The 17,095-nt window shown below is 42.7% G+C and overlaps 1 protein-coding gene across 2 annotated transcripts in view; it reads left to right on the forward strand.

The window, feature by feature from the left end:
• The window catches only part of LOC146776434 (thyrotropin-releasing hormone receptor-like), a 508,281-nt gene that overhangs the window by 433,952 nt on the left and 57,234 nt on the right, over positions 1–17,095 (forward strand). For both annotated transcript variants that reach the window (XM_085638955.1, XM_085638956.1), the window contains one exon: positions 12,771–13,363. In XM_085638955.1, coding sequence (XP_085495081.1) covers positions 12,987–13,363 — 377 coding nt within the window. In that variant the 5' untranslated portion in view covers positions 12,771–12,986. The remainder of the gene's footprint in view (positions 1–12,770; positions 13,364–17,095) is intronic.

Genomic DNA, 17,095 nt, shown 5'->3' on the forward strand with positions numbered 1-17,095 from the left:
TTTATCTGTTTCCCTGCCTGCACTGAAGCTGGTAGGAAACAGATACAAATATTTCTCCCACCCAGAAGGATCAGTATAAGTATATTCAGCCCGGAGCAATGCTGGCTTGAGCTTCATGTGGGGAGCTGGCTGGGATCAGGGGCGCCCGAGAGCTCCCCCAGCAGCCTGAGAAAGTGTATGGTGGGTGGCCTGGGTGGGCACCAGGGCATTCGCCTTTAATAGTGTGGGTCCTGGGATTCCCAGAACCAATAACGGCTTGGAGTGAGAGGCTATGTATCCACCTCCCCTTTAGTAAGGAGTGGCCCTGGTGGATGGGATCCCCAGGGCACAACAAGGCTTGGGGAGAGGGACTGCGTGCCACCCTCCCTTTTAATAAAAAGAAAACGCACTGGGTGTTGGGGTCCCCAGGGCCTAACAAGGCTCGGGAGTGGAGGGATGAGCCCCCCCCCCTTTTCTTGAATTCTTTAATTAAATAAAGTGCCCTGGGGAATGGGTTCCCGGGTCCAAACAATGCTCGGGGAGGGGGCCATGCTGCCCCCTCCCATTTAATAAAGAAAAGGTGCTCTGGGGGATGGGGTCCACTGGGCCTAAGAAGGTTTAGGGAGGGGACACACACACACCATTCCCTTTAATAAAAAATAAATCCGAGGGGGATGGGGTCACTAGGGCCTAAAGAGACTTGGGGAGGGGGATGCACAACCCCTCCCCCTTTTTGTACATTTTGGCCCCTGGGGTATACTCTCCGGACCTACAATGGCTTGGGAAGGGGGCATGCAGCGCTGGGGAATGGAGTCCCCCGGGCCTAATATGGCTTGGTTAGGGCGCCACCTGAAAATATTTAGGGCTTTAAGGGATGGGGTTTCCAGGGCCTAATGAGGCTCGAAGAGGGGGTTAATATGGCCTCGCTCCCCTTAAAAACACAGCCCTGGGCGATTGGGTCACCAGTGCCTTTTAAGGCTTGGTGAGGCGGGCTGACCGGCCACCCCTCTCCTTAAAAAATCGAAAGGGATGGAGTTACCAGTGGCTAACATGGCTTGGGGAGGGGGTGGTCATGTGGCCACCCTCCCCTTTAATAAAAAAACGAAAGGCCCTGGAGGATTGGGTCCCCAGTAGGGGTGGGTGAAAAAATCCCCTCCGCCGGTAGAATTTGCTGAGTTTTGCCTACTCCACACGGTTTCTCTCGCACGGGCTTGGCAAAGTTAGGTTGGCAAGCCCAAGCGAGAAAAATTGCTATTTAGCGGAGCAAAACGGTTACTCGTTGTTGAGGAGTGCACTCGTAAGCTGGTGCGGCAGGGAAGGTGGACTTCACCCTCTATATAATCGACACACTCCAGGAACTTGTCTTTCTAATATTTATTGTCACTCTCAAGCGACTGCACTAACGCGTTTCGACCTTCGCGGTCTTTCTCACGATGGTGAGTCCATCATTAGTTTCAAGTTAATCAAGACGGCATCCCTGCTTTCTATGAGGCATTCTGGGACACATGGTTTCAATACTCAGTGCTCTAAATGACGTCAACATTGTTAACAAAACAAATAATATTTTAAAACTCAAATGTAATGCTATTCATAGAAAGTCACCGATTTGATCACTCTTATTTCAGAGGTAGACTCTAACATACAATTATACATTGCGTTCTCAAATTGATGATTGCGAGTGGACATTTCGTTATGACATGCCACATAATTTGTATAGATCTGGTCGTGAAGGCTTTGTAGATGATGCAGCTGGTTTTGAAGATATTGTGATCTAAAAATGGGAGCCAGTGGAATTCCACCAGGGCGGGGGTGGTATGGGCATATTTCTTTAGGCCCTTAACGAGGTGTGGTGTGGCATGTAGGATGCTGTTCAAGAGGGACACGTGTGGTATCTGAGATGCCTTGAAGCAGGGTGTTGCCACCATCCATACCCTAGATTATGAGGGCTTGAAAAGAGTGTGCTTTGTTTTACTTCTCCTATATAAAGTCAAACTTGAGATAGGAATAGTTGAAATATAAACTCATTAGAACATTTGGAGACGAAAGGTCGGTCAGCCTGTAAAGAATGCACTGGTGTTCATGTGAAAGTCTGTCCAGTTCAGTCTTTTTTATACTCATAACGTGCATGGCAGCCATAACAATACCCTTATAAATGCCTGCTCTAAAGTACGGATTAGCTGTGCCATATTTATTCAACTACAATACAGAAAGGACATCACTGTTCTGGTGTAATAATGTACTATGGTTCGCTTCTGACATCACTGTTCTGGTGTAATAATGTACTATGGTTCGCTTCTGACATCACTGTTCTGGTAATAATGTATTATGGTTCGCTTCTGACATCACATTGTTTACTCCTAAGACCATGCACTGTGCTGAATGCAGCTCCGATGCAAATGCCGATGATCAATTAATTAAACTCGTGTTCTTTTAGATTGCTTTCATGTGATGCTTCATACTCTGACAGTTTATAGCAATTAACTGATAAAGAGATCTCCAATGTGCCCCGTTTATTTATAGCACTTCTGGAGTGAAATAAGGACAGGAGAGAAGGAATCTATCTACATGTTAACATAAAAAGAAACACAAGCACACAGGCAGCTTTCGTGCTGACTTACTCTAAACTGCTTACATGTTTAATTGCTTCAAACCAGACGCTGTTTTTGCTTAATTTCACCCTGAGTTGTATTTTAAATATCTGCATGTCGAAAATCCCTTGCATAGTACAGAAATGCATTGAAGGAGGGCAGCTTTGGGTTGGTCATTGAGAGGGATCGGTTTAGTAGCCATCTATTATAAGTGTTAAAGTGCTTCTTCAAAATAGAACAAGCACTGGCAAAGCTAATAGATCTGGCTGTTTCTATAAGTGAAAGTGCTTCTTAACTGATCGGAAGGCTGTGTGATTGTGAGGAGTGGTGAATGAGTGGGTGAATGTGTCAATGGTCAGGCTGATGATTGAAAGAGTGAGTATGAGCATGGATGACTAAGTGTGTGGATCGGTGGCTTTCTGAATGAATGAGTTAATGGATGTATAGGTTAGTGTCTTGATAAATGAGAGAGTGCCTGCACAAATCCTGTGCACTGCAGCCTCAAACAGTAGTAGTGATCTCATGGAAATGACAAGAATGATCATTATCATGCCAGATGAATCATTACACCAGGGTTGGCGTGCTCTATCAGATTGCATTGCGTAATGTATTTGCATAGCATCGTATGGTATTGAACTGCGTAGTACTCTGCATACGCCATTTCATTTCAGCCGCCTTATCTTTAATAATATTTAGATATCCTGGTTTAAAGTTAGGAACTTTCTTAGTGTATAGTATTTTGCTTTGTTTTATTTTTATAAATATTTTTACATAGCATTGCATCGTGTAGTATTGTTGCATTGCATTGCTTAGCAGTGTTGCACTGGTTCGTTTTTCTTTGCACTGATCTGTTGCGTGGCATTGCTTTGTATAGTGACATTGTAATGCACAGTACTGCAGTGCACTGTCCTGCACCTCATTAGTAAATAAGCGTTTCCAGCTAAAGGTGGCCACAGGGAACAGTAATGTACCAGGAGTTGGCTGACAGGTATATGTGGAGACATCAGATGAGGCAGATACTAGGACTAGCATGAATTATACTTTGTATTGTGTGCATATATATATATGTGTGTATGTAAATATATATACACACACACACATATATATTTTTATATATATATTTTACACACCTCCCAAAGGAATCGCTGCACACTCATGAGTCTTATTAGATGCAGTTTATTCTGTGAACCACAAACAAATCCGACAGACGCGTTTCGGCCTTCAAGGCCTTTGTCAATGTCAGTGACTCTTGTATCTTACATGCTTATAATCAATACACAACAAATTGGGTGGCAGACATGTAATTATAACAAAGGAAAAGTATATATATATATATATATATATATATTTATTACCTGCTGGCGGTCGCCAGTAGGTAGTTATAGTTAGGACCTATTATCCATAGGAAATCCACAACATTCTATTTGGAATAACTTTGGCGCCGGCTGACGAATCTTGGCAAAATTTTCAAAACTCGTGGTCCACTCTGGTGCACTCCTATCCTGAAAGTCTTGGGGTGATTCGTCAGCGGGGGCCGAGAAAAAAAGGGGGTCCCAAAACGTGTTTTCCCCATGCAATTTTCAATAGGGACCGTTAGTCGCAGCTACAGCCCGAACTGCTGAACGGAATTACACCAAATTTGGCAGAAAGGTAGACCTTGGTTCACACTCGTGTCTTTTGGTTAAATGGTGTAAATTCGTTCAGGAGTTGCTGAGAAAATCAAAAGTAAAATCATAGATGTATCTGGGCGGAGCCTAACCACACATCTCATTGTGAGATCTGATTGGCTGTCAGCACTTCATCCAAGAAGTGTTGGCAGCCGTCTTGGGACCAATATACATGATAGCACCTCATTAAAAAGCATTGCATTTAATAGAAGGTTTTAAGACTTTCGTTACATTATAAATCATTTGTTGATGCTACCATACTCATTTTAGGAATTGTGGTGTGTTCTAAGGTGATTTCACCAAGTGAAAAAGCCTTCTGCTGGGATATCATGAATCATGTTTGAGAGAAAACTATTTTCTCATGCTTTTCCCACAGAGGTTTGGAAGGTGATCTTTAAGCTAAACTGAGAGCATATTTTCTGTAAATTCACATTATCTTTCTCAGTCATGTGAGAATGAAGTCTGACATTCTCAGTAAAAAATGTACATCCAACAAGGGCAGAGACTGTCAGTTAATTCCTTTGTGTTCTACTGCAGCTTCCCAGAGTGTTCTAAAGAGCAACTAGAGCGCTAACAGTCCTACTTATGACAAAAGTATGGCACACCTGAAGCCATCTTGATTGGAATAAAGTGGTAACACTTAAAACATTTAATTTAAAAAGGAACAAAATGAGGGGGTTCATTTTGCCTTAGAATTTATGATTAGTGCTGCAGAAAGAAAAATTAGGGCACATTTTGACTTCTCAAATCCTCTTCTATTTCATTAAATTATTCTGACATGCAGACTGAAACATGCACTTTGAATACCAGCAGCAGACTTCCCTGGTGAGCAGTAGCTTTACTACAGTGATCTAATGAGCAACTAGAGTGCTAACATTCAGAATTTATGGCAAATGTGTGACACATCTAAAAGCCTTCTTGATGGAACCAAAGTAAACAAGCATTGAAAATGCAATAGGTCTCACCCTCGTTTAAGTTAAAGTAATTCTGTTTTTAATTAGGAGACTTTTTAGCTTTGCTTGTATTGGTGATTTTCAAACGTTCATGTACATAACATGTATATGTATGCATGCATTTATATTTGTATTTATATAGATATGCAGATTATATATATGTTTATATATGTATGTATATATATATACACATATATATATAAATGCATATGCATATATATGCATATATATATGTGCATATGTGTGCGTGTAGAGAGAGGTAGAGAGAGGTAGAGGTGTAGAAGTAGAGGTGTAGAGGTAGAGAAAGAGGTAGAGAGAGGTAGAGAGGTAGAGAGTGAGTAATAGAGAGTAGTAGAGAGTAGTAGAGTGAGAAGTAGAGAGTGAGTAGTAGAGAGTAGTAGAGAGTGGGTATTAGAGAGTGAGTGGTAGAGAGTTTTAGAGAGTGAGTTGTAGAGAGAGAGTAGTGAAGAGATTAGTAGAGAGTGAATAGTAGAGAGTAGTAAAGAGTTAGTAGTAGAGAGAGAGTAGTAGAGAGTAGTAGAGTAGTATAGAGTGAGTAGTAGAGTGTGAGTAGTAGAGAGTAGTAGAGAGTGAGTAGTGAGAGTAGGAGAGAGTGAGTAGTAGAGAGTGAGTAGTAGAGAGTGAGTAGTAGAGAGAGTAGTAGAGAGTAGTTGAGAGTGAGTAGTAGAGAGTGAATAGTAGAGAGTAGTAGAGAGTGAGTAGTAGAGAGTAGTAGAGAGAGTAGTAGAGAGTGAGTAGTAGAGTGAATAGTAGAGAGCAGTAGAGAGTGAGTAGTAGAGTGAGTAGTAGAGAGTGTGTAGTAGAGTGTGAGTGGTAGAGTAGTAGAGAGTGATTAGTAGAGAGAGTAGTAGAGAGTGAGTAGTAGAGAGTAGTAGTAGAGAGTAGTAGAGAGTAGTAGAGAGTGAGTAGTAGAGAGTGAGTAGTAGGGAGTAGTAGCGAGTGAGTAGTAGAGAGTGAGTAGTAGAGAGTGAATAGTAGAGAGTAGTAGAGAGTGAGTAGTAGTGAGTAGTAGAGAGTGAGTAGTAAAGAGTAGTTGAGAGCGAGTAGTAGCGAGTGAGTAGTGGAGAGTGAGTAGTAGAGAGTAGTAGAGAGTGAGTAGTAGAGAGTGAGTAGTAGAGAGTAGTAGAGAGACAGTAGTAGAGAGTGAGTAGTAGAGAGTAGAAGAGTGAGTAGTAGAGAGTGAATAGTAGAGAGAGAGTAGTAGAGAGTGAGTAGTAGAGTAGTACAGAGTGAGTAATAGAGAGTAGTAGAGTGAGTAATAGAGAGTAGTAGAGTGAGTAATAGAGAGTAGTAGAGAGTGAGTAGTAGAGAGAGCAGTAGAGAGTAGTAGAGTAGTAGAGAGTGAATAGTAGAGAGTGAGTAGTAGAGAGAGTAGTAGAGAGTAGTAGAGTAGTAGTGAGTGAGTAGTAGAGAGTGAGTAGTAGAGAGAAGTAGAGAGCGAGTAATAGAGAGTGAGTAGTGGAGAGTGAGTAGTAGAGAGTAGTAGAGAGCGAGTAGTAGAGAGCGAGTAGTAGAGAGTGAGTAGTAGAGAGTTAATAGTAGAGAGTAGTAGAGTGAGTAGTAGAGAGTGAGTAGTAGAGAGAGAGTAGTAGAGAGAGTAGTAGAGAGAGAGTAGTAGAGAGAGAGTAGTAGAGAGTGAGTAGTAGAGTAGTAGAGAGTGAGTGGTAGAGAGTAGTAGAGGGTAGTAGAGTGAGTAGTAGAGAGTGAGTAGTAGAGAGTAGTAGAGTGAGTAGTAGAGAGTGAGTAGTAGAGAGTGAGTAGTAGCGAGTGAGTAGTAGAGAGAGAGTAGTAGAGAGTAGTAGAGAGTGAGTAGTAGAGAGTGAATAGTAGAGAGTGGTAGAGAGTGAGTAGTAGAGAGTAGTAGAGAGTGAGTTGTAGAGAGTGAGTAGTGGAGAGTAGTAGAGATCAGTAGAGAGTGAGTAGTAGAGAGTAGTTAATGAGGGAGTAGTAGAGAGTGAGTAGTAGAGAGTAGTAGAGAGTGAGTAGTAGAGAGTAGTAAAGAGTGGCTCTAAAGCAGCTCTGCTGACCTGGTTCTCTGGCTCTAAAGCAGCTCTGCTGACCTGGTTCTCTCCCTCTAAAGCAGCTCTGCTGACCTGGTTTCTCTGGCTCTACAGCAGGTCTGCTGACCTGGTTCTCTGGCTTTAGAGCTGCTCTGCTGACCTAGTTCTTAGGCTACAGAGCAGCTCTGCTGATCTGGTTCTCTGGCTCTACAACAGCTCTGCTGACCTGGTTCTCTGGCTCTAAAACAACTCTGCTGACCCGGTTCTATGGCTCTAAAGCAGTTCTACTGACCTGGTTTTTCTGGCTCTACAGCAGCTCTGCTGACCTGGTTTTCTGGATCTAGAGCAGCTCTGCTGACCTGGTTTTCTGGATCTAGAGCAGCTCTGCTGACCTGGTTCTTAGGCTCTAGAGCAGCTCTGCTGACCTGGTTCTCTGGCTCTAAACCTGACCTGGTTCTCTCCCTCTAAAGCAGCTCTGCTGACCTGGTTTCTCTGGCTCTACAGCAGGTCTGCTGACCTGGTTCTCTGGCTTTAGAGCTGCTCTGCTGACCTAGTTCTTAGGCTACGGAGCAGCTCTGCTGATCTGGTTCTCTGGCTCTACAACAGCTCTGCTGACCTGGTTCTCTGGCTCTAAAACAACTCTGCTGACCCGGTTCTATGGCTCTAAAGCAGTTCTACTGACCTGGTTTCTCTGGCTCTACAGCAGCTCTGCTGACCTGGTTTTCTGGATCTAGAGCAGCTCTGCTGACCTGGTTCTTAGGCTCTAGAGCAGCTCTGCTGACCTGGTTCTCTGGCTCTAAACCTGACCTGGTTCTCTGGCTCTAAAGCAGCTCTGCTGACCTGGTTCTCTCCCTCTAAAGCAGCTCTGCTGACCTGGTTTCTCTGGCTCTACAGCAGCTCTACTGACCTGGTTCTCTGGCTCTAGAGCAGCTCTGCTGACCTAGTTCTTAGGCTCTAGAGCAGCTCTGCTGACCTGGTTCTCTGGCTCTACAACAGCTCTGCTGACCTGGTTCTCTGGCTCTAAAGCAGCTCTGCTGACCCAGTTCTATGGCTCTAAAGCAGCTCTGCTGACCCGGCTCTCTGGCTCTAGGGCAGCTCTGCTGACCTGGTCCCTTGGCTCTAAAGCAGCTCTGCTGACCTGGTTCTCTCCCTCTAAAGCAGCGCTGCTGACCTGGTTCTCTCACTCTAAAGCAGCTCTACTGACCTGGTTTCTCTGGCTCTACAGCAGCTCTGCTGACCTGGTTCTTAGGCTGTAGAGCAGCTCTGCTGACCTGGTTCTCTGGCACTAAAGCAGTTCTGCTGACCTGGTTCTATGGCTCTAAAGCAGCTTTGCTGACCTGGTTCTCTGGCTCTAGAGCAGCTCTGCTGACCTGGTTCTCTGGCTCTAGAGCAGCTCTGCTGACCTGGTTCTATGGCTCTAAAGCAGCTCTGCTGACCTGGTTCTCTGGCTCTAGAGCAGCTCTGCTGACCTGGTTCTCTGTCTCTAAAGCAGCTCTGCTGACCTGGCTCTCTCCCTCTAAATCATTTCTGCTTACCTGGTTCTTTGCCTCTAGAGCAGCTCTGCTGACCTGGTTCTATGGTTCTAAAGCAGCTCTGCTGACCTGGTTCTCTCCCTCTAAAGCAGCTCTGCTGACCTGGTTTCTCTGGCTCTAAAGCAGCTCTGCTGACCTGGTTCTATGGCTCTAATGCAGCTCTGCTGACCTGGTTCTCTGGCTCTAGAGCAGCTCTGCTGACCTGGTTCTCTGGCTCTAAAGCAGCTCTGCTGACCTGGTTCTCTCCCTCTAAAGAGCTCTGCTGACCTGGTTCTCTGACTCTAGAGCAGCTTTGCTGACCTGGTTCTCTGGCTCTAAAGCTGACCTGGTTCTCTGGCTCTAAAGCAGCTCTGCTGGCCTGGTTCTCTGGCTCTAAAGCTGACCTGGTTCTCTGGCTCTAAAGCAGCTCTGCTGGCCTGGTTCTCTGGCTCTAAAGCAGCTCTGCTGACCTGGTTCTCTCCCTCTAAAGCAGCTCTGCTGACCTGGTTTCTCTGGCTCTAAAGCAGCTCTGCTGACCTGGTTCTATGGCTCTAATGCAGCTCTGCTGACCTGGTTCTCTGGCTCTAGAGCAGCTCTGCTGACCTGGTTCTCTGGCTCTAAAGCAGCTCTGCTGACCTGGTTCTCTCCCTCTAAAGAGCTCTGCTGACCTGGTTCTCTGACTCTGGAGCAGCTTTGCTGACCTGGTTCTCTGCCTCTAAAGCAGCTCTGCTGACCTGGTTTCTCTGGCTCTACAGCAGCTCTGCTGACCTGGTTCTCGGCCTCTAGAGCAGCGCTGCTGACTTGGGTCTCTGGCTCTAGAGAAGCTCTGCTGACCTGGGTCTCTGGTTCTAGAGCAGCTCTGCTGACCTTCTTCTTAGGCTCTAGAGCAGCTCTGCTGACCTGGTTCTCTGGCTCTACAACGGCTCTGCTGACCTGGTTTCTCTGGCTCTACAGCAGCTCTGCTGACCTGGTTATCTACACTCACGATGCACGCACCCGACTTCGCGAAAATATCTTTACAAATATTATACGTTTATTATAAGTGCAAATATATTATTTTTATGAATATCTTAGATAATCTCATGCCCTAATATGTATATTAAAGACACATACATATCATTTTGGAACCAATTTTTTTTTTGCGGGAGTTGCGCACCCAGCGCGCCCCAGTATGTATATGACGTCACACGAGACCCACCACTGCGCAAGCGTCTCGTACCGTAATGCGCATGTGTCGTGAATGCGCGGGAGCAGGAGTCACGGACTGGTCACATACCAATCACGAACATCACGTAATATTAAATGTATATGATGTAACTGAAAAACACGCAGCCGTCGCACATCATATGCGGATCCTTCACAACTTTTCTAAAATGGCGGCTAGAATCCGCGCACCCACCGTGATGTGTACGCTTTGAGTGCGCGACCCCGAAAAAAAATTGGAATTTTTTAACAAAAAAGAAAATAATATAAATATATTCAAATTTAAAAAAACAAAAAAATTACTCAATATTTCAGTTTGAATGTTTTTTTAAAACATTTTTTTGCAATTTTCAGAAAAATAGATATTATTTAATGAATAAAATATTTATAAATAAACAGTTAAAAAACTGTAGAAAATCAGTCCAAAAAAATAGGTATAACTACTATCACATGTATAATTAGCATTTAAAAAACCTTTGAAATTCACTGAAAAAAACCATAGGTTTCAGAGACATTATAGTTAGAAATTAGCATTTAAAAAACCTTAGAAATTCACAGAAAAAAACATAGGTTTCAGGGGTGTTATAGTTAGCTGGCCATTTCACTTGTACAAAACCATAGAAATTCTTCCGTTATAGATAGTTCTGCTAACTATAACTCGCTCGCCCGCAATGCACTGCTGATGATGTCACATATTGCATCATTCATTCGGTTATGCAGTCAACCTACTCACTCATGAGAAAAATGAATCACACTTACCATTTACTCACTTACACAATTATCCAACAACACCTCATTTATTCAAACACATAGTAACTCATAGTTAATATGTTAAAAAAATCACCATTACAATTATACACTCATTCATATAGTTACTCTCACAATCACTGATTCTTACACGTACTTATTTATATACACCAACTCTCACATACAATGCCTTTTATTTTTTTACTTTGTTGAAGATGTACAACTAAAACATATATTCGCTCACCAACACACAAATAAATACACTCAGTCACCCAAACAACTGTTTCCACATGCACTCTTAAACCTATACACCTAGTCAATCAACCATTCACACATCTATGCATAGAGTTACACACATGCCATTCAACCACACACAAACTCAGTGTCCTATACAAATACTCACCCAACTAATCAATAACTAATATACACACTCATGTAGTTAGTGACCAACTGATGCAGCATGTTATACAACAACAGAGACAGTGATGCACACATTTACATAGTTTAGTTACTAATCCATGTATTAAGTGAGACACTTTTCATTATCACTTAAACAGTCAGACAGCTACTAAATCCTCCATCCAGACAGTTATATATCCACTCAATCTTCAAAACAGATTGGTATATATATAATACATATTTAAATGTCAAACTGAACCACATTCATTGGATGATGTCATCAGTGATGTCATCAGTGATGTCATTTGAGATGTCATCAGTGATGTCACTGACCATGTCATGAATGATGCAATATGTGACATCATCAGCAGTGCATTGCGGGCGCGCGAGTTATAGTTAGCAGAACTAACTATAACGGAAGAATTTCTATGGTTTTGTACGAGTGAAATGGCCAACTAACTACAACACCCCGGAAACCTATGGTTTTTTCTGTGAATTTCTAAGGTTTTTTAAATGCTAATTTCTAACTATAACGTCTCTGAAACCTTTTTTTTTTTTCAGTGAATATATATATTATATATACACACACACACACTCACATACATATATGTATGCATGTTTCCCTCACCACTGAACTTCATGCTCGGTGAACCTGGGCCTACTATACTAAAATACTACTTCACCTTGCATTTTGGTTCTGGCTAAATCCTTGCTTGTAAATAATACACATTACACCACATGTGCAGTTCCGCCAGACCGACATGCAATTGCTTGCCATTGTGGGGGAGGCGCGGGGTATTCGGCCATTCGAGGCTCTGCCTCTCGGGAGTAACGATCCTCTTCGATCCTCAACAATGGTAATTAATTAATGGCACATGACACGCGCCACATCCGCACCACATTGCCTCACGCTGCTCCCTTCTGTATTTCCGTGCTGTTTACGACTCTTGATTATTCCCTGTAGGAGTCCTAATGGGTTGTTGAACGTGTGAAAAAACACAAAGGCAGTTTCTAGAAATTTCCGCATAAATACCTTTGCACCGGGCCGCTCACGAGCCCCGTCATTCCTGGATTTCGAAAGCCCTCTTAATTCATCTGCTGGTGCGCTGACCCCGGCGGATTGATTTCCGGTTAATGGAGGAGGCTTATATAAGAGCAAACAATGGGGCGTTGATGTCATTATCGGGAACGATGTCAGAGGAGACGGATGCTGGGAACTAACTGGCAAATCCAATAACCCCAATTGGCTTTTAACACTAACAGTCTGCAAGGGATCCGACGTGAGAAACCGAAGAGATTAATGCGTCCTTCTCTGGGGAAAAGTAAACAAACGCCCCTCAGAGAGTAGAAATGGCAATTACTATGTATACTGAGCGTGTATTTTTTTGGGAACGTCTGGTAAAAGCGGAATAGCGCTTGGAGGGATCAGGGGATGCTCAGGTACTCATCTTTAGAATGCGGTAGATGCAAAAGTCGAGATTGTCTGAAGGGGTGAAGGAGTTCTGGTCCATTTGTTCGGTGACACTACTCACCAGATCCACGGGTGCAGTCGCCACAAACACACTGTGTGATTTTGGACTCCTCCTTATGTTTTCAAATGCTTCAGTCACATCAGTTCAGTTTTCTGAGATGCCGAAATTGCATGTTCTAAAGTAGTTTGCTAGTTTTGATTTATTGTACCATGTTGTTTTTTTTCTTCCAGATCATGGCACTGGGCGCAAGGCTGCCTTCCTCACCAGCACTTCAACCCTTTAGAAATTTAAGGAAAACTGTTGGTGTGGAAAGTATTAGAAATCTTCCTTCAAAGACTTTCCTTCTGGTAATCACTCTAGGCACGCTTTGGAAAATGGTTGTCTAGGCCGCAAAACATTGTTTTTGTTTAGTCTGTATCTTCTGGTCTCAGAGGACAGTCATCGCCATGGAGAACAGCAGTAAGTTTGACAGTCCCACCAATATCTCCCTGGCCAACAATGACTTGGTGCTGGGCATGATCGAATACAAGACCATCTCGGTGTTTCTGGTTCTGGTCATCTGTGGGGTTGGCATAATTGGCAATATGATGGTGGTGCTGGTGGTGTACATCACGCGGGACATGCGGACTCCCACAAACTGCTACCTGGTCAGCTTAGCCGTGGCAGACCTCATGGTGCTGGTAGCTGCCGGGTTACCCAACGTCTCCGACAGTCTAGCCGGGACCTGGATTTACGGACACGCCGGCTGCCTGCTCATCACCTACTTTCAGTATTTGGGCATCAACGTCTCCTCCTGTTCAATAACAGCATTCACAGTGGAAAGGTATGTCTCGTCTTCCAAAATACTTCTGTCTACACCTTGTGCTTTAGGGCCCCAAGTTTCCCACTACCCAACAAAGAAGAAACTCCACTTTCCACCAATTGCTCCGTTGTCCTCCAGATAGGTTTGTGGTTGGCTAATACCAGCCTATACCTAGTATAAGACATAGCTGGTTAGCAGCCCTTGCTTGCCCATATGTAAGTTACTATCTAACGAGAAAGAGTACCATGCAATGACTGGTGTCAACGCAACGGATTGTGAATGCTGCTCGAGACTAACTTAAAAGCAGATTAAGACAGATCCATTTTTGAGTGTTCTCTACAAGTTCCTTTTGCCACCATCTCTATGACTGCTTAATTGTGGTACTTTGGACAAGGCATTCATTTTGTAATGCTTAATTGAAATGTCCAGCTATTTGTAGGTTAATGGAGAAAACACACACTACTGATTGCAGCCTTTTTAATGATGCATTTTAATTATGGCTCCGTTTTCAATGACAGGCACATAAATGTAGACAAAACAACACTACTGTCTCTTTGAACAAACAAGATAAATAGATTCGAGATCATGTGTCAATTAAGGTAGATAATGTGGGGCCTGATTTCGAGCTGGTGGACGTGTTACTCCATCACAACACGTGATACCTTATTACCAATACGTTATATCCTATGGCACTTGTAATATGGCATACAGGATATCCATCACAATTGTGACGGAGTAACCCGTCCACCAAACTCTGAATCAGGCCCCTTCTTTAATAACTTTATTACATTCTGATGAGTGCATGGTTATTGGAATAATAACATCTTTATGAGTGCATGATTATTGGCACAATAGCATTGTGATGGTGTATGATCATTGTCACAATAACACTTTATGAGCACATAACTGCAGGCACAATAGAAGTCTGATGTGTGAATAATCATTGGAGCATTAACAACTTGATTTGATAGGTGCATGATTAATATTTCATTAACAATATGTTGATCACATGATAATTGGTAGAATAGCCTTCATGGTTATATTGCCCAGTACAATATTATGGTCAAGACTAGCGTCTGGAAGATTGTGCCTGTGGGGGCCTGTAAACCAAGCGGATGATAGTGGGCTGGTCTTAGAACACTTTGTGTCGATTGGAGCAAATACCAATCTACTTCCAGAGTCAAGAATCTGGCAAAGGACCAGAATGGCATTATCTATCCGAAGATATAGAGGTTCCAAAGCCCGCCTTCATCAGGTGTGAACTCAGTACTCAGAGATCAATAGCGAGAGGTCCACAACTCCACATGTTGTAAAGCACTTAATTTTTGAAGAAGCATAAAGGAAGGTGAAATTATCTTATCAGCCTTTTATAACAGTCAAGCGATCAGAACTCTCGAGTTGGAACAAGTAAGGAGGAGTTTGGTACCTTGACCAGCCTTATCGTTCATAAGTGGTGTGCCATCCTACATTCAATGTCATAACAGTTACCTGGACACCTCAATGGTCTTGAATTAATTTTACTCTTTGCCTACAGTTTGGCAAAAGACATTATTGCTTATGCCATAAATGTACATTCACTTTAGAGGTTTTCAGCTGAATCGGGTTTTGCTGAATTACAGCAATTATGCATCCAAAAGCAGCACCAACCAGCTTGTCCAAGTTTAAGTGATGCTATCACATTAGACTCACATTGGAAGATTCTCTCAGATCAGGGACTGCTTTTAAAGCATTTGGTAGAAATGGAACAGGTCAATTTAAGCCAAGTCCCACTTGCATAGTCACTCTCCAATCATTCCATCACCTTAAGATCTAAAATACAAGCCCTAGTATCCAATTTCTACAATTGTGTAATTAATCAAGCAACAACATGGGATTGGTTCTAAATGTCAGGTAAGTGACGGGAATCAGAAGGAAAAGGGAAATTAGGTTGTGGTAACAGTTGTTAGACATAGGAAAAAAGATGATATCGCTATGCAGGTGGCAGGATTTAGGGCCAGATGTATAAACATTGGGAATTGGGATTTGCAATTTGCGATCTATACTGAATTGCAATTTGGAAATCCGGCGATTCCTAGTAGTTCACAAATCAACCTAACTCATGAATATTAATGAGGTAGGTCGCAGTTTGCAACCCATTAGGGATAGCTTTAACCGGGATGGGCGCCTGCTGGGGTCAACAGACCACATGCCTATGGTTGCTTTTAAATTAAGCAATCTTTTTTTTATAAAAAATGCTGTTCGTTTTCCTTAAAGGAAACGAGAAGCAGTTCAAAAACAAAAATGAAATGTTTAAAATTCATTTTTTAACATTTTCAGTCATATGGACATCGCTTCCCATTTGTGAACAATTACCACCTCCTTTGAAGAGGTGGAAAAATATTCATGTTTTGTAACTGTAATTCAGTCACAAAACATTAATACACACTACTGTGAATCGGTATTTGGAAGGGTCGCCCTAAAGAGGCCCCTTCCAAATACCGATTCGCAAGCCCAAACTACGTTTCTGTAGAATCACTGTTTGGTGTTTGCACATGCCCAAAAAAAGTTACATTGTGCCTGTGTAGACATATTTTGTTAAGAAGGTTCTTTGATTTCAGCCAGATGTGTGTTGAGACTGTACACATATATATTTAAAGTCTTAATTCATCCAAGGTGCTTCTTTTTCATTTGCCACATTTTGATGTTTTTATATAGATTGTTTTGTCAAAGGTTGTGGTCACCCAGTGATACAGTTTCTTTGCAGAGTTTATTGTCTCCAGTTGTATGTTTGTGGTTAGACGAGTTTCAAAGCTGTCCATATATAGTTGCATGTTTGTAGTGAGATGATTTTCAAACCTTTACATATCTAGCTTATTTCAGAGTTTGTAGTGTGCTGCTGAATGAGATGAGGTAGTTGGGAGTGTAGAAGGGATCTTTAGTTAGAATGCGAAGCAGTAATGAGCGGTCCAGCTGAGTGGAGTGTTTCACAGGTTTGTTATAATATCTGAGTTGCAGAATATTTAGTGTAATGTATGGCCTGCTATTGTGTGACAATCTGGATTAGATTGTGGGTGGTCAAATCCAAGAGGATTGCGTTTGGTTGAAGCACTTTGAGGTTTGCTAAACCAGATATTTAAGTCACCATGGATGCATAGATTGGAGTGGGCGATGGACAGGTCTGATATTGAATCTAAGAAAGCATCAGTGACAGCTCCATTAGTGGATGAAGGACTGTATAGCAGGAAAAGTTGTACGGGAATGTAGGACTATGATTGCATTTTATAAGAAGAGCATTGCAGTCGTGTATTATAATATCACAGTTTGTGTGGCTGTTATGGGTTCCTTGAAAAAAGTTTTCATTTTTCCATCTTTCTTACCCTGTCAATTCAGAGTAAAGCATTGATATCCTGGTGAGATTGCTTCCTGAAGTCCTAGGAACATATCCATTACTAGCCATGCTTCTGTTACAAATAATAGGTCTGGATTTTATTCAGTCAGTAGGTCAGGTAGCTCATTGATTCTGCATTGATCAGTATACAATGTAGTTGTTGTGAGGTGTGTTTATAGGCAGAGTGAGTTGGAGTCAGGTTAGTTTCTGATTTCCTTTCAGGTCATGATGAATATGTTGTAACTGGTTGGTGGATGTCTTTCTCAGTGTGAATTAGAGGGTATGGAATCTGATTGGGTGGATGAGATGTGTATGCATCAGCTGGTTGTAGCTCAATAGTTAGTTATCTGGGCTGTCACTGTCCTGGTAAAAGAGACTTACTAAGG

This window comes from Triturus cristatus, chromosome 12, assembly GCF_964204655.1.
Source record: "Triturus cristatus chromosome 12, aTriCri1.1, whole genome shotgun sequence".
In the NCBI taxonomy this organism is placed as follows: domain Eukaryota; kingdom Metazoa; phylum Chordata; class Amphibia; order Caudata; family Salamandridae; genus Triturus; species Triturus cristatus.